Source organism: Centruroides vittatus, unplaced genomic scaffold (genome assembly GCF_030686945.1).
Source record: "Centruroides vittatus isolate TY-2023 unplaced genomic scaffold, ASM3068694v2 contig_717, whole genome shotgun sequence".
Taxonomy (NCBI): Eukaryota; Metazoa; Arthropoda; class Arachnida; order Scorpiones; family Buthidae; genus Centruroides; species Centruroides vittatus.
In genome coordinates this window covers 456387-483978 of record NW_027122456.1, presented here as the reverse complement: position 1 = coordinate 483978, position 27592 = coordinate 456387, and the positions used below count along the sequence as shown (strand labels likewise).

Here is a 27592-nt window from a genome sequence, read left to right as displayed (position 1 = left end):
ATATTAAAAAAATAATTAAACTTATAAAAATGGGTTTATTTACTAACTTTAAGCAATTAAAACGGCCATTTGTTTCACTTGAAATTACACAAAAGTTTCCGTTTAGAAACTGCCAAAAATTCCACAAAATATTAATTAAAATTACGGTCGAACCTGCGAACCACGGCCAATGAAGAAAACACAAAGAATATCCGTTGTACGAAGGTTATTCGTAACCATCCTTTGTTCGACGTTGCCGAGAGAATGGCCGCCATGTAAAGGTGGCCGTTATTGAAGGTTTAAGATGCCGCCATTTAAAAAAAAAAAAAAAAAAAAGAAAAATACATATTTAAAATGGGCAAGAGATAAAGAAAGCTCTTGTGAAGCCAGACGGGTCGTAACACTGGCAATTATTTTTTTTCTTTTTAAGATTTAACACGAGAAAACTTGACACAGCAATAAAAAAAAAAAAACAAGTGCAGATAAGCAGACTGTCTAAGACGGAACCTGTTTAAAAATTCTTAAAGCGTATTTTACACTGTTAAATTTGATTTTCCAACCCCCCCCCTCTCAGTGTAGTGTATAGCCTAGCAGAAGCATGCGGTTTAGCATGCTGAGTAAACACCTGTTAGTTATCTGCAGATTAGTGACTATCTATGGAACAGGTGTCTACACTGGGTAGGAGAATTTCACGTGTTAAATTATTCCCGCAGAAACTAATAAAAGTTATATTATTTGATAACTATTTGACACTTTCGAGACTCGTCAGATAGTAGTTTGTGGGTTAAATATCGAGAAAGGGGGGGGCAGTAACTGGTGCCTCTTATCATACCCTGTCTAACTCATTGATAACAGCTGTTCATTCATGATTCTTTCACTCCATAAAAATTGCAGATGTTTTACTAATTTATAACGGATCTCGACACCCATTAACTAATATAATTAATTTATCCGATTATCCGTTTAAATTATATAAAAGTTGTTATATGTGTTTAGTTAATTATTATTGTTAAACGGGTTGAGGTTGTTGCTACGTTAAAGCGTATGTAATTCTTAAATTACGTGTAAAATAATACAAGGAATTCCTAAACTAGATATAAAATAATATAAATAACTTAGATTATTATATATAAAATGACATTTTAGCCTTTATTTTCACGTATTAACTTATACGTGACCCCCCCCCCTTAATTAGGCTTTACATTTGAATAATTAAGTAACTTTTTGGTCATTTTTATGGGCAGCACATACCCCCGGCCGTACAAGTCATTTGTCCATAAAAATGGGCAATAAACAGTTATTTATTGTACTTAATTATTCAAATATAAGGCGAAATAACACGCTGAATTGAGTGGTTTATGGTTTATTGGGCCATTTTTAAAGGGCAGAAAATTAGTTGGGCCAATTTTTTAGAGGATTTTTAATTATTATACACGGTTTAATTATAGAAAACGATTAAAATGAATAGAAGACTCGACGGGTGTGGTATGATTGGGAATTAGAAAACGGGCGAGACAATGTTTAGATTTTTTGGTGCAGGCGAATTTTTAAAGACGAAAGAACATCCTCTTCTAACAAAACGCCGAACATTCACCTTCAAACTCCTCCATTCGCATTATCAACGCCATTGGGTCGATACAGCGGACAAAACCCGACGCGGGGAGGGAGGCAATGTATGAGCCACTCTCCTCCGATGGCCCGTCATCTGGTTCCGAGCACACATCTGGTCACGATCGGTCGCCATAGCAACGGCTAGGACACTCAGCATCCGTCTGAACGGGGAAGAGAGAGCGCGGGGGGAAGGGAAGAGGCGTGAGGCGCGAGGGGGCGCGCGCATCGACGAGCCGGTTTCTAGCAAGGAGCGAGAGCTAGTCGATGTGTTTGTGCGTGTGTGCGCGCGCGCGTGTGTTGTGGTGAAAGAGCGACAATGTCGTGCACGAAACGGACCTTTTAGCTTCCTTTTGCCCATGGCCACATCCTCCACCTGTCCGGGTGTAGAACCCGAAGCCGATCACAGCGACGACAGCGGATGCGGTTGCCGTGTGACATCACAACTGGGTACGCCGGTGTCGCCCGGGTGCCGCAAGAACAAGCGTAAATCCAGCGAGCCGAAACGTAGGACCGACGTATTGCAAATGAAAAGGTTCAGGTGGGAGAGCGATGCCAGCGACAGCGATTGCCTGTACGAAGCGGCAGACAGGGAGCGACCCAGCAGCGGCGACAGCGGGTGCCAACTGGGTTCGGGCATCGACAGTTGGCCCTCTCCCGAATCTCCCTGCAAGTCGAGCACCCCCGCGCGCCAGACGGTCATCCAGAGGGGCGAGGTGGCCGTTCCCGACTCCAAAAACTGCAAAGCGGAAACGGAACTCAAACCCGGAACCTCGGGAGAGGCACAGAGGTTCAGGGAGCCTCACGATCCCTCGGACGACGACCAGTACAGCCCCAGAAACAGGCAAGGGTACAGGCCCAGAAACTACAAGAGTATGAGCAGACAGAGAAGAATAGAAGCCAACGCCAGGGAGAGGACCAGGGTGCATACCATCAGTGCCGCCTTCGAGAGCCTGAGAAGGGCCGTGCCGGCTTACGCCGATAGTCAAAAATTGTCCAAATTAGCCATACTCAGAATAGCCAGCACCTACATACTGTCACTGGCGTGTCTTAACAATCTGGACTACAGCAGAGACCAGAAAAGACCGACTTTCTCCGAGTGTGTAGATCTGTGTACAAAAACGATACAGGCGGAGGGAAGGACAAGACGAAGAGGAAAGGTGAGCATTTAAAATTAACTTCTCTACCACGTTATATGCGGGAAATTCGCCCCGGTCCCTCACCCCCGTTAGCTTTTACGTAACGACTCAGAAATGTGTAAAGTTGTATACAAAACAAACGGGAAGGGGCGCGAAATGACCGGAGGAAACTTGGCAAAAAAGGAAACAAGTAAGAAAAAAAATACGCACCAAGCAGTAACCTCTTTTCTAGTGTTATAATTGAAGATACCGTTTCTACGGTTGCGTGAGGTCGCTTTTTAAAACCACCTGTTGTCAATTTCAGCTCGTGGCATGTGACTATTTGTTCCATTTCGATTTTTCTATTTTTTTATTTCTTCTTTCATATTTTTCCCCTTTGCTTCTTCTTTATTTATTTATTGCCATTTTTTTGTTATTATTATTATTATTTTCGTTCGTTTTATTAACGAATTGCTGATTTAAATTTCGTGTGTTTTACTGTTACGTTAGGGATTCTTTTTTCCCTACTTTGTTTTATTAATTGTTTTGTGGGAATAATTCAAAGACGATTTTCTTTAGAAATTAATTTTGTTTTATTAAGAAATTGGTGCTTTAAATCGATTTTTATTAGCAATTTTAGTATAGATTTTCTTTTTTCGAGGTTTACTTCACTTTTTTAAGGATTTTTTTCTTGTTTTTGGGCTTTATTTTAAGGATTTTTCTTGTTTTGGGGCTTTATTTTAAGGATTTTTCTTGTTTTGGGGCTTTATTTTAAGGATTTTTCTTGTTTTGGGGCTTTATTTTAAGGATTTTTCTTGTTTTGGGGCTTTATTTTAAGGATTTTTCTTGTTTTGGGGCTTTATTTTAAGGATTTTTCTTGTTTTGGGGCTTTATTTTAAGGATTTTTCTTGTTTTTTAGGTTTACTTCGTCATTTTTAAAGATTTTTATCTTGTTTTTTGAGCTTTACTTCACCATTTTAAAAACTTTTTCTGATTTTTGAAGGTGTACTTCATCATTTTTAAGGATTTTTTTCTCATTTTTGAGCTTTACTTCATCACTTTTTTGAGATTTTTTCTCGTGTTTGAAGGTTTACTTCTTCATTTTGTTTCGTTTTTATTCATCGTTTTAGCGATTTAGTGACGATTTTGATTTATTAGAACAACGTTTTTCCTTCTTAAATTATTAATTTCATTATGCGAAATTTTTGGCTTATTTTAGTCCATTTTAACTAATTATTTCGATGGGGTTTAAACCGCATAAAATTAATTAATAAATATTTCAAATTTCTATTTTAAAAAATTACGAATTAAATCTCCGAAATAACTGGAATAAAAAAACGAAAGAAGATAACCTTAAAATTAAATTATATGCTATTAATTATTTATTTTATGTAAATAACAGGTAAAAAATTCCTTAATTTTTGGTCCGAAATTTAAAGTAAACCTCAAAGAATGAGGGAAATATCGTCAAAAAAAAACGACGAAATAAACCTAAAAAATAAAGAAAAATCCCGAAGGAAACCTCAAAAAACCAAGAAAAAAAACCCTAAAAATAAAGTAAACTGTATAAAATATTCATTTATCTATAAATAATTAATAAAATTTAATTAATATATTTTTTTTTCACGCCGAAAGCCCTGGTAACTAATACAAAAATGTACAATTTTAATACGGTTAAATCATTAAGTTAGAACGGTGTTATATAAAGTTTACAAGTGACAAAGGGTTGCTATAATTGTAGAAATAATCTTTAAATAATAAACTCCTTCGTGTGTAAGAAATTAAGACCATCGCTATTAATTTCAATGGCAACCCTTAATCACGAAGTTGTATTGGACCATGACCTAACGAGTCAAGGAATGAGATATTGTTAAGGGTTTAAGTAAGGTCTTGAAGTTCTTTCTGTTCACAATCCAAAGACAGGTAAGAGTTTGGTCACGTTTTGGTAATATTCTGCTCAGGTAAAATTACCAAATCTTCTCAGATTTTTTAACTTTTTTCTTCTGTTTGACCTTCAATTTTTCGTTGTTTTTACACTTAATTGCCGTTTCCGTTGTTTATTTCTGGCGAATTTCGATTATAATTATCCGCCTTTCTACTTTACTGTATTAGAATATGTACCTTTAAACCGGGCAGGTGAGATTAAGGCCTCTACAGTTAGGGCCCGACACTTAAGTGTGGAGAAGGGAAGGACCCTATACAATAATACCTTTTGATTTGCGTACTTTACCCTTTAAATTTCTCGGGGATTTGGCACGTAAGCTTAAGGCCTGGCACTTTTACGTGTGTAGAGAGGGAAGGCCACTCTCGAATTTATCCGTAAGATGATTAAATTAACAAAGTATTGAAATGTTAATCGTGTCGTGTATTATTTTTATCTTATCTTAAGCATTAAAAACATTAAAAGAAGTAAATTTACATCAATTTAATTAATTTACAAGCATAGATATACGAGGAAAAACTGTACGAACGGTTAATGTTCTTAGAATAAGTAAATGGTGTATGGAAATTAGTAACGAGGATTTTGGGGTTTTTTTTTCTTCCCTTTTCTGGAGGTTTTCGAGGTTTATTTCTTCTCTTTTGGGGATTTTTCTTTAATTTTTCAGATTTTCTTCTTTACTTTGAGTAGTTTTCTTCATTTTTGAGGTCATTTCTTTAATTTCCGAAGGTTTTTACTCGTTTTTTAGAGGTTATACCGAAATTTTTAACATAAAAATCGAGTATAAAGTATCAATTATCAAGCATAAATCTCTCGGTAAAATGAAAATTTCTCACCAAAGTAATTTAAGTCAATATATTCAATACAAAAGTAGCAACTCTCGGGACATTTAATAACAATAATCTCAATGCAATTTTATTTAAAAAGAATTGAAATTACCGTTCGTTTAAATTAAATACAAATTTTCAATATAATTATAGAATAAATTGGAATTTCTTTACTGTATTTCGCACCCTTCGCTGGATACAGTTTTATTGAAAGGTTTCACGCGCTAGTGTTGTGTGTTGTATTACTGACCTTATTATATTCTTGATAGCGTATAGTAGGGGGTGGGTTACTTTTAAAAGAATGAGGAAAACACGGTACAAAGTTCCTCGTTTCTCTGTAGAAAGTTCAAATTACAAACAACTCAGGTGTCTACGTCGTTTCTCCAGATTGGAGTAAAGCTGGACTCCCCCACCACCAAATGATAAAATAAACAAAGCAGTAAAAAACGTCGAAAAATTTACCTAAATTTAGGGAAAATTTGTTTATTTTTTCGGCAAATTTTCCGCATTTTTTCCCCGTACAAATGGCCACTAACAAAGTCGCACGATTGATCGAAGTACACGTAGGAAAGGGGAGTAAAATAAATAAATAAATTTTTTCCCCACCCTCTAATTAAATGCTGTTAAAGCTGGAAAACATTTTTATTCAAATAAAGGATGGTTAAATAACGGATTTTATTGATAAAAATTCGAGTAAAAGTATCGGTTATTCGCGCTTTTTACGGTTTGTTAAACGAATGCAAAACGTTTTTCCAATAAGCTTTCTTCCTCTCTTCCTCCCTCCTTCTGTCGCCCCCTGCTTTTTTTAGGGGGAACAGGTGCGGAATACAGTACTAAATGAGTTCTGCGCCCGTCTTTTATTCCCCATCGGAGCCCCCGTTCTCATCAGTCAGGTGTCAGTCCTAAAAGGCCTAAGATAGTCATAAAATAAAGCAAACCTACTTTGCGGTGTTTTCATTACCATTTACAAAAAATAAAAATAGAAAAAAAAAAACGAAAAAAGATCAGGAGGAAAAAAAATGGCGTGTGGTTTGCACGCTTTTAAAAGCAAATAAAATTTATATAATGTTAAATTTTATATATATAAAATATAAATATAAAAAATATATATATAATAAAGTGTCTGCCGCTGACTGTCTGTTCTCTATACACTTCTAAACCGATTTTCACCAAATTTTTAGGACCCCCTGTACACCCCTGTCTCCTTTCCTTATAAAGCCCTGTGTGCACCGATTTTTCCCTAGGATACCGCGGAAAATATAGGGCTACCACAATATCTACGCACCCAAATTTTACCTCCTATTAAGTCCTAAACCCTTTGACCCATCTGCACCAAAATCTTCATACTTACTCCCTAGGACCCCCGAGGAAAATTTACCATAAAACCTCGACAACCCACCCCTCTCCTAATTTCGTCCTCCCGTCAAGACCTGCCAAATTTTTACCCGTTCATTTACATTACCTTCGTCAAATTAACCGTAAATCTTCATTACGTTCTTACAATTTAGCCGATTCTCTTCATTGCATTTACGAAAACTGATTAAATTTAATTAAGTTTTTATTAAAATAAGCGCTCATTTTCATTAACGTTTATCGAAATTTAACGAGGATTCTCATTAAGTTTGATAATACATTCAATGTTCATCCTCATTAACGTTCATCGAAATGTATTTATTACCCATCTTCATTACGTTTACGAAAATTTACCGAAATCATCATTAAAGTTATTCGGCGCTAATTCTCATTAAGTTAATGAAAATTAAGTTAAAGTAAAAACCTGCGTAAACCGGTATCGGCTTAGGCAGGGTCCGTTTTACCGTATTAATGCCACGAATTTATGTTCACGATGTAGTACCACCGGCGCGATGCAAGTAATTAAATTCGTTTGAAAAATGTAATTTAATTATAAAATTAATTAAGTAAATTCTTGCAAATAAATAATTAAGAAATTACATAAATTTATATTGTAATAAATTAATTAGGTTGCTCGAAATGACCTCTCGCCGAATGGAAGCTGGCATTTAAAAAAAAAAACCTGTTTAGGACGGAGAAATACGGGAGAAATGGCGTGTTTATTAACTTTTTTCGTGTAAAAAACACACTTAAGCGGTCCGAATTAAATTCTTTTAAATGTATTAAACAGAATTAACCGAGTTAATTGCCAATTTTAGCAGTTTTGTATCAAAATTATCAGGTTTGAAGATCGCTAGCGATTTTTTTTTTTAATCGTTTATTTTTAATTAAATATGACAACAAACAGATTTTTACGAGAAGCGTGCTGTAGAACGGGTGCTTTATACACGAAGCATGACAAAAATTGAATGGTTTATACGTGCGATCTACTACGAATGAATGCTTTTATGTGTGAAGCATACCAGAAAACGTGTGGTTTATGCATGATGCGTGTTATCAACGAATGAAGCGTAGTGCCGAATTGATGCTTTATATCTGAAGCATCATACTAGACGAGGATTTTATACAAGAAGCGTGCTATAAAATGAACGAATTATACAAGAAGTATGCCAGAAATGGATGTTTTACACACGAAGTATGCCAGAAATGAATGTTTTACACACGAAGTATGCCAGAAATGAATGTTTTTACACACAAAGTATACCAGAAATGAAGGCTTTACACACGAAGTATGCCAAAAACTGAAGGCTTTAACACGAAACATACCAAAAAGGAAGGCTTTGAATACCAAGAAAGCAATAAAAGGAAGGCTTTTACACGGGAAGCGGGCAATAGAACTAATGCATAGAATTTAATAGAAAGGAATTCATTCATGGATAGTAAAGCACTTACATCTTTAAAGCATTAATAAAACTTTGCAAGCGACTAATGAATGCGGCAGATAGTTTGACAGATTGACAAACCCGTTAATTTCAGTATTAAAATGTCATTTAATTTCACGTTTACATCACATTCGATTCGATCAATTTTACGACTCATTCGAAAAGTTTGTTTTAAATCGTGTTATTTTACATTCCGTTGAAAGCGGTTAATAGAATTTTTCCCGTGTTCGATCGCGTGCCTACAATTATCGAACGTCTGTTTACGATAATAACCGAATTCTTCTTTGTCTTTATCGTCAAATTATCATTTTTAAAGTAAAATCATTTTCTAAATTGGATCACAATTTAAAAAAAACTCAGTTAATTGATAGAAAATTTATTTGTAAGCGCGTAATCAGCTTATAAAGCTGTGTGAATTTGATACGTGAAGCTCCCTATAAGAATGCTTCACCCATAAAGGCACGTTAAGCGTGCTATAAAATGGTTTACGCATGAGACTTGCTGTAAATCGCCTGCTTTACACGCGAGCAACGATACAAATCAGACTTTTGCACACGAAGAATGCTTTACACACATAACATGCTATAAATGAAACATTTGCACATGAAGCATGCTTTAAATCAAATACTTTGCACATACAGCATCCTACAGAATGATTTTACACGCGAAGCGTGCCATGAAATTGGTGCTTTACACACAAAGCATGCTATAAATCAAATGCTTTACACACGAAGCACGCTATAAATCAAATCCCAAGCGCTAAAAAAGCAGTACTTTATACACCAAGCATAAAGCAAATTTTATACAGAAAAGAATTGATTTTAAAGATTTAAAAAAACTGGACTCATTCTTCAGTTTCCAATTCACAAAACCCGTATTAAAATAAACAAACGAATAACTCTTCCACACACGTGATCTTACACACACTCTTGATTAATGGCATCTACGGTTTTATAAAGTTTCTTGAAGATTGAAAAAAAAGGAAAGGAAAATCTTGTTCTCGACACGAACTTCTTCTGTCCTTGGAGTTTAAAACGTCGAAAATTCACACACAACAGGTTTCACTTACGAAACAAATCTGCGAAACACACCGTTTCCACTCGGAGAATATGAAAGATTTTTTACTGTTTCCCTGTAGGGCTTACATTTTTCTCAATGACGAAACCCGTAGACACGCAGTCAACACTTATCGCATAAACACTGCAATACGATCTTCACCCCCTCGTACGTCACACGAGAAATATCTTGATACCTACACGCGAGATGGGGAAAAAAAATTAATTTTGATTTCCGAATTTTATACCCCGAAAACGAATGTTTTCGTTTTAATTGCGTATTGATTTTGGAAGAACGGACAGACAAACAGATTATCGATTTTAAAATGGTATCTTTTGTAGTGATATACACTTTACTAATTAAAAATCTATTAATATCATTATAATAATATTTACCGAGTTTGAATATATCTTTGCGCCCGTTGATTCCTTTGTAATTTAGATACCATTGTGAAGCGCACAATACTTTAGGTGATGCAGAGTGTATAATGTGCCGTTGCTCTTACTGCACTCTGCTTTATCACGCTCTGCAACACGTTTCGGTTTGGCCCCTCGATTTCCGTAGTTGTTTGCTATGGAACTAAATAAATTTGGGGCAGATACTGCCTTAACTTTTATAATAAACAGAAGAAATTTGGCATAGATTCTGCCTTACCTCTATAGTAAACAGAAGAAATTTGGCATAGATTCTGCCTTACCATTATAGTAAACAGAAGAAATTTGGCATAGATTCTGCCTTACCATTATAGTAAACAGAAGAAATTTGGCATAGATTCTGCCTTACCATTATAGTAAACAGAAGAAATTTGGCATAGATTCTGCCTTACCATTATAGTAAACAGAAGAAATTTGGCATAGATTCTGCCTTACCATTATAGTAAACAGAAGAAATTTGGCATAGATTCTGCCTTACCATTATAGTAAACAGAAGAAATTTGGCATAGATTCTGCCTTACCTTATAGTAAACAGAAGAAATTTGGCATAGATTCTGCCTTACCTTATAGTAAACAGAAGAAATTTGGCATAGATTCTGCCTTACCTCTATAGTAAACAGAAGAAATTTGGCATAGATTCTGCCTTACCTTATAGTAAACAGAAGAAATTTGGCATAGATTCTGCCTTACCTCTATAGTAAACAGAAGAAATTTGGCATAGATTCTGCCTTACCTTATAGTAAACAGAAGAAATTTGGCATAGATTCTGCCTTACCATTATAGTAAACAGAAGAAATTTGGCATAGATTCTGCCTTACCTCTATAGTAAACAGAAAGAAAATATCTGCCATAGTTTCCATAATAACAGAAAAACAATTTGGCATGGATTACAATACATGAAATATGCTTTGCTTCAAGCAATACGTTCATTTTTGTGATGGATTCACTGCATAGCCCATAGATTGACACAATATATATAGATACCTAGGTTGTATGATTTTATGTATCTGTTGTTTATATTATATTCTTTATAGCGTCACAATGTGTAAAGGCACTCTTTGTTTATTTTTAGATTTATACTTTTAGTTTTGCATTAAATTTATGGATCGCACGCCACGATATATAAAAAATTACCGAAAATAATATGCGACATATAATATAATAATGATGTCGTATGCTCTGTAATGCTTTGCGTTATACTTTGTATACTTTATAATACTGTATTTTAAAAAAGTACACCATTAAACTCATGGATTGTTATAGGGATTTTGTTTACTTCATTGAAATGTATGGTTTTTTTAGGGGTTTCCTTGCAGATGGTACTAGGCTCTGTAATGTAACTTATTAAATTGTGGTTTTTCATAACTAATAATTGTATTTTTATAATAATTTAGAAAAATACACCATAAAAAACGCCGATTTTAATAAGAATTCCGTTTAATCCATAGAAAGTTATGGATTTTTTGCAACGAGCAATTACTCGATTCCGATTAATTCGAACGATATTCGAAAATCGATGACGCAACAAAGGACGTTAATAAAGATTTCAGTGTGACGAAATCGCACGTAACCGAATCATTTGAAGCTTCGTAGAACAGATGCAACGAGGATAATGCTGGCAGGTGTAAGGTACACTTTATAAAAGTTCTTGGTGTGTTTTCGCTTCTTTGCTGCGAAGAATTGGGCACTTGTGCATGGTTTATAAAGCAAGTTGTAATTCGATATCCCTTCGGGCAGAGTCGCAGCGGGACAGCAGACCCTTCCACGTTAGACGGTCGGTGTCCCGCCGGCGCCTCTCCTCCTAAGCTGACCGGACTCTTAACCTTATCGAAAATCCGGTAACCCCCGACCGCAAAAGCGATCCCTCCTTGCAAACCCAATTGATTCAGCTGTTGAAGTTTATTTATTTATTTATTTTCGTTAACCACCAGCCTTTAACGGTGCGGCTGTTGCACCGTTACACACTGGAAAACTGGCCTCCCCTGATTTTTTTTTTCAATTTCCCCGTTCCCCGGATCACCCTTTGTCTCTCCCTAAATGGCATATTTGTGAAGAATGGTAATTAGCCCGAACGTGTCGAACAGGTGGTCCTCCCGCGGTTTCGAGCGCGCGATTCCTGCGTGGGTGTTAACTCACTAAAACCAGTTGCACTTACCGGTTGTGGGTATGACCCCGAGTACCGTCCAGATGGCCCCAATAGTGTACCGTGGGAATGATGATGGCAACAGTCACAGGTGTCTGTCGGGGGCCACCCATCGGCCCCGATATCCCCCGAGGTGGGTGTCTTGGTGGAATGCGCTTCTCTCTACGTTATCAGTTGGCCACCCCGTGTCTAAACCCCTAAATCTTCTAACTGTCTTCGTAGTGTTGATGGAAACGGCAACGGCGAATGACTTGGTGGTTGCTGTGTGACGTCTGCGGTTTTCTTTTATTAATTAACACGAATTAATCTGAATAAACACGAAACCAGTCTTTCTGTAGTTTATTAATTCGTTAAAGCTTCGATCCCATCACTTTAAACCTATCTAAAAGGTGGCACAATGAAATTCGCCATCGCCATTTTGATAGGTTCGAAGTGGTGGGTGGTAGAATTTCTTTTTTGCAACTCATTAAATTCATTATAGTTAAATTAAATAGGCTGTTAACTTATAAACACGTGGGCTAGGTCCCGGTCGGAGATCCTGCACATTCTTTACAGTTCAACTCGTGATTTCTGTCTTTCAGTAGATAAGTATTTGATACTCTAAGGTTTAAATACCATATTAACTAATTGTGTGATCAAAATCACAGTTTATCTTACCAGTTTTTCGATAATAATGGTGAATACTCGATTATTTTACCGTTAGTAAAGGAAATTTCACCTCCGAATGACGGCCACCATCGGGAACACTAAAATATGGTCGCTTTTCGGAGGGTTATTTAGTATGTAACTGAAAAATAAGCCTTCCCGATAAAGATGGCCGCCGTTTAGAGGTGGCCGTTATCGCAGGTTCGACTATTTATCTACAGAATCAAGGCCTACATTGTAAAGTAGACTACCTTCACGCCTCATAATCGGACCTCTAACTTATTATACAGTTAATAAACAATAAAAAAAAAATTGACAATACAATTTTAATTTCAATTGTTTGTTTACTTTTCCGGCTCCAAAACACAAGGAAAAAATAAAAATAAAAATAAACCAAAGTGAATTTTCTTACATATCTAATTGTTGCATCAACTGGAGGAATTGGAGGGAAAAAACTAAGCGAATTTCACGTATAATCGAATCAGTTACGATCATCTTAGACATCTGCTAACTAAAAATTCGTTCAATGAACAAAACAGGAGCTCAAAACAGCTGTAGATATTCCCAAAGTTGCGTGATTAAGCGGTTCTATCATTCAAAATCCAGCCTGTAAGCGAAAATCAATTGCGCTCCCGGTTATTCGGACGTCCGATTAATCGGGAGTCCGCATTTTTTTTTTCATCTCGCGGAAAATTGCTTCATTAAACGTTTACTCAGCTAATTGGTTTCCTACATTGCCGAAACTTTGCTTTTAACTTGTGTTAATTGCTGTGCAATATCGGATTGCACATTATAATAATGGAAAAGATGATTATTCTTTTTTCTTTCTTTCTTTCTCTCTCTCTCTCTCTCTCTCTCTCTTAAATAATTATTTAATTTAGTTGCGAAAGGGAAGATTTTTCGATGAATTTATTAATTTTATCTGCTGATGATGATTGATTAAGGGAGGTGTTGAGCGATTTTCTTATCTGCAGAATTCAATTCTCTCACACCATCGTTATGCACGCTTCTAGTATCAAGTTCTGAAGATTTCATGCGTGAGATGCTTAATTTACTTAAAATAAAATTGAAAAAAATAGCACTCGAAGCGTTTAAGTATGTTATGAACTCTTCCAATTTTTTAAATGATTTTCAGGATTTTATCTCTGCTTTTAGGGAATTTTTAGGGTTTTTTCCGTTTTTAGGATGTTTTTCCTTTTCGGGGGATTTTTAGGGTTTCTCCTCTGTTTTCAGGGAATTTTCAGGACGTTTTTCTTTTTCAGGAGATTTTTAGGTTTCTCCCCCGTTTTTAAGGAATTTTCAGGATGTTTTTCCTTTTTGGGGAATCTTTAGGGTTCTCCGTTTTCAGGAAATTTTCTGGGAATGCAGATTTCATCAAGAAAATTCTGCTTAATTTTCGATTGAAATTTGCATTGAAAATTTGCGGATTTTCATTCGAAATTGCCGAAAAAATGCAATAAAATTTAGTGAAAATCTTATTAATTTTCGAGTTAAAAACTGCGTTAAGTAATTACAAATTTTCATTAGAAATTGCGGTAAAATGCAGAAAAACGCGCAATACTTTAAATTTCCTATTAAAATTAGCTTAAAACAATGGAAATTTCTATTAAAAATCGCCAAATATTCACAGAAAATTCGAATTAATTTACGGTTAAAATTGCACTTAAAAATAATTCAGACGTTCACCAGAAATCTCCAAAAAATTCCCAGGAAATGCATATTTTTACTAGAAACCTTTAAAAGTTCCACCCCCCCAAAAAAATGCAGATTTTCATTAAAAATCCTTAAAAAGTTCCCCAGAAATGCAGAAAATAACAAGAAGAAATCACAGTTTATACGCGTTTAAATTGCAATCAAAACGAAAGAAAAAGGAAAGTGTTGTTCAAGCGTAGTTTAACATTATTACTATTTAAAAATGAGCACGTATCTTACTATCGTTTAATTAAAAGAAGCAACAAACAAGCCGGGAATCTTAATCAGTTAACATTTATGCATAGAAGAACGAGCGTTAGAATAAAGAAGAAGAAGAAGAAGAAGGTAAAGCATAAACTCAACTGGTATAAGCCCGGTGGAAGGTCAAATTAATAAAAATGCAGGCGCCATTAAGCTGGACGCCACGACACTCAGCAGGTGAATGGTTCATTCACAGACCAAAATGGCACTTCTTCGTATCGCCGAATGATCGAAGAGTATATAAAAACCCACCTTATCAACTACGTTTGGACAGGTGTGTTGTGCTGGCAGCCTCACGGCGCCATCGTCGCAGTTTACTCTTTAACTCAGGCTATTGACTCTGCCTTTTTTTTTAATAATAGGAGAAAAAAACGGTCGCGTTTTTTCCCGTTTCACACGAGCCGTAAAAGTTTAGATTCCGCGATTTGCGTTCCATACTTGGATGAGGTGTAAAGGTCGCTTGTCTTCTACTTTCTTTTTCTTTTTTTTTTTTTTTTGATTGGTCGGCGCCTTGCTGCTTGTTCAGCATCCTTATACAGTTTTTCTGTTGCCGAAAATGACGGCATTAATGCTAATCTCGGCGGTCCAACGCCCTGTTTGTTTACTTTCTTTGTTGGAATGTGATCATTCGCATTCGTGTCGTCACCCGACTTGTTTCTTTAGCAGCGTGTTTTAACGCTCTAAGAATGTTATTTGTGTGTAATTTTTTAAATAGGTCTGTTATGTAAGAGGTAAACCAGGAAATGTAACCATTATTAAAGCGTTAATTCATTAAGCGAGCGCATAATCGCCTTGTGATTTCTCACTTCAGCCACGAATCCATACCGTGATTCTTCATGAAATTCTTATTTGAGCGTAAAACAAATCTCGGAAATGATTTAAATAAGGATTTTCGGCTGAATTTCATTCGTTTTTAACCAAATTTTCCCTTTAATTTACTCCAAAACGAGGATTATTCTTTTTCCTCCGAAGACCCTTCATCAAATTCTTAGAATATGTGAAGTTCCATGAATCCATATTGAGATTTTGTACGGAAATTCTTGTTTAAGCGTAAAATAAGGCTCGAGTACGATTTAAATACTGATTTTCGGCCAAATCATGCTCGTGTTTACCAAAATTTTTGCCCCCGTTTACTCGAAAAACACGGATTTTTCCCTCCGAAGACCTTCATCAAACTCTGTAGAATCTGTAAAGTTCCATCAATTTCCAGCAGCATCCTCGTAAATCCTATCGAAACAGGAAAAAAAAACCCGAGTAAACAGGTGATAAAAATTACAATCTGTCACAATTTTCTGAATAATTCATTCAAAAATTTGCCACGGTAAATTTGAGATTTGTGGATTTACGATAAGCTACTTAAAAAAAAAAAAAAAAGACAAGCAGAAACACCACAAAAATCGATTCAGAAATCGTAAAAAATAAGCAATTTGGCACGAGAAATTTGGAAAATTCGGTGTAGAAGATAGTAAAATAAGCGATTAATACTTATTTTAATTAAAAATCCGCTTACGTAATCTATATTCAATTGTTGTAAATGTAGACTAAATGTATGTATTCAGACCATAGAGGATGCCAGGAAAAAAAAGGCTAACAAAAATGATTGAGGATCTTTTAATAAGGATGATAACTTAATTTCCTATTATAAACGATCACATCACAGGATAACTCAGCTGATCAAGGACAGTTGAAGGTGAAGATAGCAGGTGGGACTGAACGACACTGGAATCGATTTTCAGCACAACAATGTTAGCTTTACACATATTCTTCTTCTTTTTTTTTCGCCATTTAACCAGTTTCGGCTTCCACATTTTTTACATATTTTGCTTAATTTTTCGCTGTTTTTTTTTATACAGAAAACCCTGCCGTTTTACATCCGTAAATCTAATTTAATTGCTTCTAGAAAATTATATTTTTCTATAACTTCTTACATTGTTAGCTTTCCTTATTGTTTTTTTTAACCGTTTAATCAGTTTCAGGTTGTAGATTTATAATATAATTGATTCTAGAAAATGATATTTTTCTATAATTTTAGCTGGCTTAATTTAATTGTTTTTAAAATGATTTCGACAAGAAATCACATCCGTAAATCTGAAGTAATTGCTTCTAGAAACTGATATTTTTCTATAATTTTTAAATCGTAAGCAGCTCCTATCTTTGTTATTATATTTTATTTTTTAACTATTTAACTAGTTTCGACTTCCAGATTTTGCTTAATTTAATTATTACTATTATTATTATTTTATTGTGTTTTACGTCAGTAAATCTAACGGGATGGCTTCTAGACATGAATATATATATATATTTTTTCTATAATTTTCCGGCGGTTTAAACCGATTTCGGTTGGTAGATTTAAACAATAGCTTTTGTTAAATGCCATGTATGGGTGGAGTCTTGTGAAATTTCGGCGGGCATAAGGATCTAATGGTTGCTGTGTCTACAGAAGAGGGTGGAGATAGACGTTAAGGGGGCGTCTTCTGCCTTGATCACCATTGTGTGGGCGTCATATGACAAAAGTCATCACAGCCGGCATCTGTTAGCTTCTCTATGACGAAAGCGTCGTGATTTGTTGACGTAACACTCTTTATCTGTACGCCAGAATGACGTAAAAAACTCTAAAACACGTACAGAATTCTTCTTCTCCTCTTCCCCAACTTATTTCTTTAACAGAATTATCCCCCTTCCCTTAACGTGTTTAATTTAATAATTATGAATATTTAGGTTTTTCTTGATATCGGCGTGGGTAGTGAATAAACCAGTCGGAAATTTGAGGAAATTTCCTTAAAAAAAAAAAAGAAGGGGGAAGAAGCGTAGGTGCAATTTCGTGTACGCTAACGGCACATTCGTGACGCACGTGAAGTTAGAACGTGACGATTTTTCCATCCCGCCTCCAATTGTGACTATGTGTTACGTAAGAAGGGAGATAGGAATGTACCACTTTTCGAGTTAAGTCCAACCCCGGTTCGGGTTCGAAAATAAAAACACAGGAAATAATAATCACGTGACGAGTTACGGTTGTGTTACGACGCCTGAATGTCGGATACGAAAACCTTTGAACATTTCATGCGTGGAAACTTTGACCCTGTTGACGGAAAAAAAAAGAAATGGCTAAAAAAGAAGCCGGATGGAGAAAGTGGCGTCGAAAGTCTGTGAGTGAATTTTGCACGTGCGAATTTTTTTTTCTTTCGTTTTTTAATTCGTAACACAGGCTTAAATATTAAGAGCAGCAGGTACCAGACCTACTACAACGCCATTTTTTTTTTGTGTGTGTGTGTTTTATATCCGCAAATCTACGATTATCTCCGAAATTTCGCTGGTTCCGGAGGAATTAAGCTGGTAAATATCGAATTAATTTAAAACACTTAAATGTAAGAAAATTCTAGTGGAAATAACGCTTAAAATTAACGCATGGAAATGCGCTTATTCGAATTATCAAAGCCCCGAGCTTAGTTATGACCTTGCAATCGAGAAAGATTTCGTAGCAGAAGGGCATAAGCACGCTAGGGGCCTCGCAACTGTTAAATTCTTTGTATTTCCTGATCCACATCCGCAACGCACAAGAATCCATATGCGACGACAATAGCCGGATGACGTCATATGACAAGTAGTGTCTGGATGAGCTGTCAACTGCACCAACATCCCCCAGCGCTAATTTCGTAGACATCTGGAAACGCTCCGACAACTCCGCCTCTAAGCCCCCGGCCTTAGGGGGAGGGGAGATACTTCTCTCGTTCCGGTCCCCCCTCGTCCTCATCTAGTTTGTCCGTCGTTAGGCTAAAGCCGTATTGGATAAATGCAACCGCCTGCTGTCTACGATTAGCAGTTCCATCATGTGCAACTTAAAAGTCCAAGTCGTGTATGGTGAATGCTAATGATTCCTCCGCTTTGCTTAATTGTTCGCATCTTACACGAATCGAGATTTATTACTCTTTTATTATAAACAATTTATATTACTAAAAAGGCAAAAGGTAGGGCAGTGAACCCGGCGAAGATTCGTGCCGTTTAAAGTGTTAATTTTTAATTGTATATTATTAAAAATCTTAATTTTAACCACGGATCTCCAACGTTCCTCCGTGCTTGATGGTCTTGCAATACGGGATTCTAACGGAAAAAATCGATGGAAAATCCATATTATTATATTATATTATATATAAATTATGTTATAAGTCACTAAAAATCATAATCTTAACCATGGATCTTCAACGTTCCTTCACGGTTGAGGGACTCGCAGTAGGGGGTTCTTACGGCAAAAAATCGATAGAAAATCCTTAACTATTATATATTATTACATTATTAAATTATATAAATTATATTATTATACTATATTTTATTAAAAATTTTAAATTTAACAATGGATTTCCAACGTTCCTCCATGGTTGAGGGACTTGCAATAGGGGGGGGGGTTCTAATGGAAAAAATCGATGAAAAATCCATAACTATTACTTAATTAAGCGTGGAATCTTTATGAAAAAGCTTATTTCGGGTCATAAGAAATGACATTCTCGCTACATTACATCTGGTATGAGGCAATAACCCACGCGTGAGAAATGACCTTCTAGCTTTCTGATCGAGTTAATGTAAGTGGAAAACTACGATATGGCGTTTAAATACGAGCTTACGTGTTAAAAAAAAAGAACACGAAAACACCAACAGAAATCGCCGTATTCGAGCGTAATAAACCCCAAAAACCTCCGTGTTAAAAAAAAATCCTCACCCCGCACCTGGTATGTATCTTATTAGTGTAGAAGTAATCTTAACAAACTCCTAACAGGGCCAATCGATAATAGAAATAATGTGTGTGTATAGCAAGACTCAATACGTCACATCGGACTTGCGGTGGTATCCTAGCAACGACAGATAGTCCAGATGTCCAAACAACGACCCCATTTTGCTGCAATTGTTCGGTATTTTCCTTATCTCGCCATCTATATTGAGCCTGATCTGGCTCCTATTTTCTCCAGGATAATATGCTACAGGTTTGTCTGGTGTGAAACTAAAAGGATGCTCGTTACGGGGGGGGTAGGCAGCCGGAGGAGGCAGAGGGGGGGTTTTTCCTACATTCGTTTCTGTCTCGTGGGCGTCGTGAAAATGTCTAAATCAGGTAGCAATTGGAAGAATTGTCATCAGTCAGCGGTTCCTTATAGACCTTTAGACAATGTCTGCCCTTGGAAACATATTTTTTCCCTCTAAAGAGACAGATATGATGTCTAATCCACGGGGTGCTTTTGATGATAAATGAGTTTGCACCCCCTTCGTGCGGCTCGGATTCTCATTTTTAGATGATCACTTTTCGTAATATAACGTAACTGGTAGGCCCCCGTATCTTGTTTTAGAACGGAAAATAAAAGGGGATGTAACTTAAATAAACTGTAAATTGACGTAAATTACAGTATATATATACATATACACACACATCTACTTTAATTTGTAGCCATTGTTCTAGTAAATTGCGCTTGCTCCTCCGTTTCGAGCCATCGAGGATTCAGAGGTTTTTATTATGCAAAGGACTTTATACGTCACAATTAAGACAAAAAAACGCAAATCCTTGGAGGATTCGACAGATTTGACTGGGAAATTAAACAAAAAAAAGTCGAAGAATTAGAGGTTCTTTTTTTAAAATCCAGCATAGCGAGAGCCTTGCAAGGTGTCAGAAACACCAAATTTAACACAAGAAAACCGGAAAAATCCTAAAAATTCGCTAGATACGTGAATTATAACCGATATATTTCAGTAATAATCCACGCAGTTCCTTAAATATCCTTAGAATAACCTACTAGAAGTAAGGAAGTTCCTATGGCTACTATCATTACTCCTGATGATTTATGAAGCTTTGACAATTTAAATGCTCAAGGCTATCGATACCTGTTTTATATTAACTCGATAAAAATAACGCTAACAAGATGAACTTTTAACAACTTTAAAATGTATTTTTTTTTCTTTATTATTATGTTTCTGACTAGTTTAACGACATCTAATTTTTCTTGGAGGTGCGGAATTCCATCAAAGATTCGAGATGAATGACGATTAGAAAAAAAAAAGTATTCTGTCGCTGCCTCTTTGTTTTATACGAGGCAACTCCTGATGATACCCATCAGCACAAAGATTAGGCCAACTCCTCGAGTGAATATCTCGCCCCCCAATGCATTTTGAAGCATCTTAATTAAGCCTTTTGACCGTACAATTCGGAGCGATGGTACCTTAAATTGCTGCGTAATTAACGAATAAAATGGCAGAAATTCTCGATATTGATCCATTAAGTATGAAAAAATACCCTTTGCAACTTGTTACGATTGGTTTTTCGGTTAAAAAGAAAAGGTTCGGAAACCCGTGAGAAGTCTTCCTTTTTTGTCGTTTAGAAGAGTAAATTTGCATGAAAAACCTTAAGAATTACGGCTTTTTCATATGCAGATTTCAGACTGTTTACCGTTTCGTCCAGTATAATTGATACTAGTTTTTAATTAACGTACTTACAGTATGACGTCCGACGAAAATTTGCATCAATTGATTTGGCAGAAGGCATTCAAAAAGGAGGATTCCTCTTTGATCTCGGCGCTGTGCGATTAACCATTTATACGATCTGCTCTGTACGTGTTTCGTGTTTATTTATTAAGCTTTGTGCATAAAAATTAAATCCCAGACTAAACTGAAAAGGATAAGTTTTCACGAGGAACCTTTCAAAAATTCAGATTTTGTATAATCTATGTAAGAATTCTTAGTGGATTAAGGTTTACATTTAAGGTGTAAAGGTTTTTATGTGAAGTTTCCCATATTATCGAGGTTTTCGCGTAAGATTTTTGAGGTTTATCATTTAAAAAAATTTCACATTTTTACGTAATTTTTTCAAATTATGCAGGGTTTTCGTGTAAACTGTAAGGTTTTCACGTAAAGTTTCTCAAACTATGCAAGGTTTTTTCATGAAAAACGCAAGGTTTACGCGTTAAAGCTCCTCAAATTCTTAAGATTTTTCAGGTTTTGCCTCGTAAAACTGATACTAACTTTTAATTAACTCACCCGTACTTTAAGCATCACGTTCGATAAAAATTTGCATCAATTGATTTCGCAGAAATCATTAAAAAACAAAGAAACAAAAACAAGAAGATTCCTCTTTGATCTTGACACTATGCAATTAACAATTTATATCTTCCGCTCGTCTTCCAAGTTTATTAGGCTTTGTGTACAGAAATCATTCCCAAATTTTAACATAAACACTATCATTAAAAATTTAAATATCTCCTCAACCTATCATTAGTTTCTGGCGTAGAAACTACGTCACAAAAATTGGTCAAACGGAATATTATTTATTATTATTATTTTCTTTTTTTTTCACGTGAATAAATTATTTCGCACAGCGTGATGTCCGTAACCCGGGGGCTAACAACTTACGATTTGTCATTCACATAAATTGCAAACTAGATTCAACGAACTGAACTCATTAGAGGAGAAATTCGAACTGGTCCGAGTCTATTGAAGCGAAGAAAATTTCCAACCCCCCGCACACCCCTGCGACGTCACAATCAATTCGTACAGAACAGACGAGTCCATTTGTCATAAAAGGGTTCGTGATAAATTAGTGTCAAAGCCAGAAGACGGCAACAAAAGCCAACGTTCGCGTACAACACAAGCGGCGCCAGTCGCCCATGGGCGAATTTTTCCTGGGACTCGAACTCTCCCCCCCTTTTAATTAAACCACGTGCTAGTTTAGTAAACAAGAATGGTACTAGCACGTGTATACACGAGTGGAATACGAAGCGATGCCTGCAGGGTTCCCCCCCTTCTTCTTCTACTCCTCCTCCTTTGTACGTTTCGAGGAGGAGGAAACATTACCATGTGTGGAGATTGTGGCACGTATATGACTCCTATCAAAACCCGTGTAGCACGGTGCTGCAGGATGTTTATTTCGTGAATACGAGCTTAATGTTTTTTCAGGAAACGAAAACTCTTCTTGGAATTCGTTTCTACCTACAGCTGTGTGAGAGTTTGCCCTTTGTCTGGAGCAGGGTACTTCAGCAGCTGTGTAATCCGGATCTCCGCGTGGTTTTTAGTGTATAAAAGTGACGAAAACGATACGTTAGCAGAGTAAATCTTCGACGAAACGATTGAAAAATCACCTGAAATTGAAGTAAACGACATTCAAACACCTCCCCCCCACCACCAGGCGCGTAGGGAATTTAAGTTGTACGCTTGCACCCCCCTGCAAAGTAGCCATTTCGTGCATCTAAGACGGGGCATTTTACAGGGGGGATGCATAAAAGTTTTAAAATTTCATACAGGTCATTAGCATAAGTGTCATAAAAGTTGAGTCTAAGGGGGGGGTTGGGCTGTCTACTCGAGGAAGATCCTGCTTTATTATTTATTTATTTTTTTTTGGACACCTTAACTTCTTTATAGCGTGTTGCTAACAATTTAAATCCTCGATCTCGTGAATTGTTAAGGGACGTAACGTGTAACGTGAACAATTTTAGAAGTTCAATACCAAAGACAAGCCTTTTGTAAACGGGGGAAGGATTAGCTTCGTTAAAAGCAGGTCAAACCCCCCCCCAACATTTAACACTGGAGGGAAGAATGGAGTAAATTCAGATCGTCTCTAAAAACATTTTTGTTTCAGCGTAAAAGCCCAACAACACCTGCAAACTGTAGGGAGTGCACCCGTCGAGTTGCACAGGTGCGATTCGCTTTGTCGTTCAAACACCTGACACACCACGTGTGATTGCGGCCATCACGTGACAACTGCACGATTGTTTCATGTTCTATCATTTATCTTCCTGGTTCTAAAAGGTTCTTCCCCCATTTTCCTTTTTTAAATCTGTAATTGTAACTTTAATATATCGAAAGATGATGGACGGATGTCGAAATTGACAATTGGAGACGTTTATTATTAATATTATTTATTTTATTTATTTATTTTGTTGCTGATTCGTGAGGTGTTTTAAGTAACTTCTTTGTAAACACGACTCGACACTTACCGTAAAAAATCAAGTTTACGGTGAATATTTATTGGTAAATTAATAGAGAATGGCAACAATGGAAGAATTTCGAACCTGTGAACAACGGCCATTGACGAGAACATAAAATATGGCCGTTGTTCGAAGGTAGTGTTGTGTGTACTTCAAAAAGAAACGTTCCCGAAAAAATGGTCGTTGTTGGCAGGTGGCCATTATTACAGGTTCGACTGTGTATATTTCCATAGTTAAATTGATACTATATACAATTCTCTGTACAATTATAACATAGAAAGTCGCCGAAAATAGTTTAAGTTGTTTTATAGTTCAATATATACCTTCTGATACAGCGAACTGCTTTAATGGAAATTGTATGGAAAACTTCAACAGCTGCCACGAACAATTTCCATAATTTAAATAAATAAATAAATTTTTCCATAGTGAACGGTTATAAGAACCATACATTACATCAGACAATTATCATATGATAATAATGATGATAATAATAAATTATACAAGACTAAATTAACGCCCATAACACCATTAGAAATGGCAAAAATGTCCATAATTTACAGTAGAAATCATAGAAAAACGACACAAGTTATTTTATAAATTATACTGAACAACTGTAGATATAGAAAAGTTATAACAGCTGAAGACAGGGGGTGATGAATGAACAAACATATTTATCATCCTGAAAAATCGTCCACCAAACAGTCCCTCCGCTTGGTGATGATGATGATAAGTCCGGAATGCTTTTCGATAGGAATTAATACCCTCAAATTTATTTATTTCCATAAATTAAACATTAAAACTTCACCGGAACTTACGAGGAGGAAGTTCTTTAATGCTAGAAACAAGGGCAAACACTGGAAATCCTTTCATTAATTTTGGTTTTGAAGGCTTCTTTTTGGGGGGATTAAATGAAAGGAACCAACAATTTGGCTCATTTAATAATTTTATATTTTATTCATTCACCCAAATTGTAAATTCAAGGAAAGGGGGATTACGGAGAAATCAATTAATTCAAAAAGTAAAACACTAAAAAGCCACACCTTCTTCATTGATTCCAAAGTCTTCCTCCCCCTTTTGCATATTGTTAGATAATTAGGGAGACCGAAACCACAAAAGCTATAAATGACCGGTTGTCACGTGCCTCAGAAAGGGTGTGGAAGCGTCAGGCCCTGTCGGCAGGGAGCGAGGTGGAGGTGTCAAAAGGAATCGTCTGTGGGCGAGTTCTGTTTTCCTCTGCCTTGTAATTACAGAAACGGTGACAAAAAAGGGAACCCCCTTTTTACATTTTACCAAGTAAAATAATCGCCAGGCGACCCTCGAAATTAATCCCCCACGCTTAAAAAAAGGTACCAAATTTCTCGTAAAAGAAAAAAAAAAAAGAAACTGCAGCCCGAGTCGAAAATAATAATAATTTACAAGGGGGGAGGAAGCCGGCGAAATTTCCATCCCCCGAGATTCGTCGGGAGCGTAAGGGCAAGGGCACATCTTGCATGCAAGTATAACACCTGTTTATCTTATGTAAGACGAGCCTTTTCCCAAAAGCAGACTCTCGACGTTCTCGAGGTGATGAGGGGTCACTCGGGGTCACCAGCTGGTTGGTCAAATTTCCCTCCCTCCAATGCGGTTGATGTGGCAGGTGGTTGTGGCACTCCACTCATTCGCCTCGGACGGTTGCCTTTATTAAAGCAGGTGCTTGGAGTTAAGGAGAATCAATTCATCTTCCCTGATGGCTAAAATAGTGGGAGGCGTCTTTTTTCTTTTACAAATTGTTTCCAGAAATGTCCCTTATAAATCGATTTTAACCCCCCCTGCTCCCATGGGACCGCTTACTTATAATAAAGACTACATCCACGGTTTAATGCACCCGACTGCATACCCCCCGACAGTTAACCTTTCTGGTATTGGTTTAGATGAATGAAAACGGCAGCTAAGAACCGTAAACAAAGAGGGGAGGATCCTTCCTCGAATGCACGTGCAACCTCTAAGACAGTTTTTCTATCGGAAGATCCTTAGGTTTTATAGCAGACGGGAGCGACGGATACGTCACTATTGGGTCATACACGTTTTAAAACTGCCTCCACGTTCACCTAAAAGAGATCCAGCTGTTCTCCTTCCTCCCCGCCATTTTCTTCTCTCTAAAGTTACACAACTCGCCCATCCATCTGTTCGTTTCTTTACTTAAAAAAAGAAAAACCTTAAAAATCTCTGTTGTAAAGGCTAAAAAATATCGGCCACCCCCGTGTATTGCATGGCTTGTGTGTGGCGAGGAGATTGGATGAAGGGGGGAGGGCGCTGGGGAATAAAGCAAAAAAAAAAAAGAAGAAGCGCCCCCCCTCGTGCTCGGCATGTGTCTTTTTTCAGAGGTCGTTTGTTTATCTAAGTGCAATCCGCAGAAGACAGGTGTGTCCCGGAGGTGCTGGAATATTCGTGGCGACTGAAGACACACCCGCGGTGCGCTAAGTCAATACTGGATGATGGAAAAAATAAAACAAGGATTTATCTCCTCCATATTTTTTCCTGTGTTTTTTCGAATTTTACAGTGTTTTCTTCTAAAATACTCACTCTAAACAGGTTCTAATTATTAATTTTTTTAATTTTTTTATTTTCAGGAGTGATGCCGCCTCACCCCGATGTACAAAGTATCGTATGACAAAGAGATCCTGGATGGTTTGCAGAGAAAAAGTCTTTCTTCGCCTGGAAATTTCCATCCTTTATCTCCTTTTTTCCATAAATTTTTTCCATAAAAAAAAAAGAGGAAGCTCGTGCAATTTATTTCCCCCCGATTTTTTCCTTAAATATGAGTTGAAATGAGGGAAATCTGCTCGTGCAATTTTCTTGGGAATCTTAGGAATGATGACCGCCATTTCGGCTTTCCCAAAATGAATTTTTAAAAAATAATAATAATAAATGCTTAAAAATATATAAAACTTCGATTTAAAAATACAAATAAATAAGTTTAAAAAGAAAATAAGAAAAAAAAACTACGTTAAAACGTAATAAACTTTCGAACCAATCATCGTTTCCTTTAAGTACGACGTTTTTTTTCATCAGTCCATTCATACGTTTCGTTATTGATTTCGAAACTCGATGATGTCATCAAACGTCATTCCTATACCAAAAAACGATTGGGTAACGTACAAATTTTAAATTCCCGTTTAACCAATCCGGTTGCATCGTTTCGTAACCGTCATTTTCTGGACGAACGAATCGTCGGACGAGATTCGAATTTGAAATTCCATTCTAGCCAATCGCCTTGTTTCTTTTTTTTTCCATTTTTTTAAATTCTGAGGAAACTTTATCGAGAATTTAAAGAGGAAAACTGTACAAAGTTCCGAACAGTATTCGAGTGCAAATTTTGACTTTTATCATCATCGACACGGAAATTGTCACCACAAATAATCCATCCAGTATTTATATACAGTACATATATGTATATGTGTTGACAATGCAGCGCCATTTTCACATAATTCGAAAGAAAAAGGAAACAGTCAAGAATTTTATTTTTCCTCCGTTGAAAAAATCATTTTTTTTTATCCTAGTGATAGAATGTGAAAGGTGTTAACATGTGGGATGTGCTATGTTTTACGAAAAAAAATTATATATATAAATAATATAATATATATATAAATATAATTTCCTGCGGGATATGTGCCAAATTTGTGTAGATATATAATGAATAAATAAAAATAATTAAAATTTTGTTATATTTGTGTGTGTGGTTCCTTGCTGATTATTTGTGACCGGGCCTACATATAGAGGGGTAAAAACAAGAACGTTTAGCTCTGTCGCCTGCCATGGAGGGCGCCTTTTAATATATATTTTAAAAATCCCTTTCTGTTGACTTTATACACAGAAGTGTGTTGCGTTTACTCTCTTGTATAACAGACTTGAAACACACGATTCGAATAGAGCAGCAATCTAACCCTGACTTTCGCTCCACCCTATATTTTTCATGGCCCTCAGAGTGGATATAACTCATACAAAAGTTATAGCGGGTTTGAATACGTACGCTTCATGTACATGTATTTTAGTTTTTTGCTGGACACTAAGAAGGCCTTTCATCCGTATCCATTGTAGATTAGGTCAGGCCCCACAAAGGGGGGTGGGGCCCGAAAAGTAATTCAACTGAATAATAATTTCCCGT

At 36.4% G+C, this 27592-nt stretch overlaps 2 protein-coding genes across 2 annotated transcripts in view; both read left to right on the top strand.

Annotated features, from left to right (window-relative positions):
* LOC136980656 (uncharacterized) overlaps positions 1-27592 on the top strand; it is a 204610-nt gene that overhangs the window by 125611 nt on the left and 51407 nt on the right. The window lies entirely within an intron of this gene.
* Positions 1817-27105, top strand: net. The gene is made up of 2 exons (XM_067276790.1): positions 1817-2747; positions 26058-27105. The coding sequence occupies exons 1-2, from the start codon at positions 1947-1949 to the stop codon at positions 26061-26063; spliced, it is 807 nt and encodes a 268-aa protein (XP_067132891.1). The 5' UTR covers positions 1817-1946; the 3' UTR covers positions 26064-27105.

What these genes read in the sequence shown, in the direction of transcription:
- net (XM_067276790.1), top strand. Translation starts at nt 1,947, where the DNA reads ATGGCCACATCCTCCACCTGTCCGGGTGTAGAACCCGAAGCCGATCAC.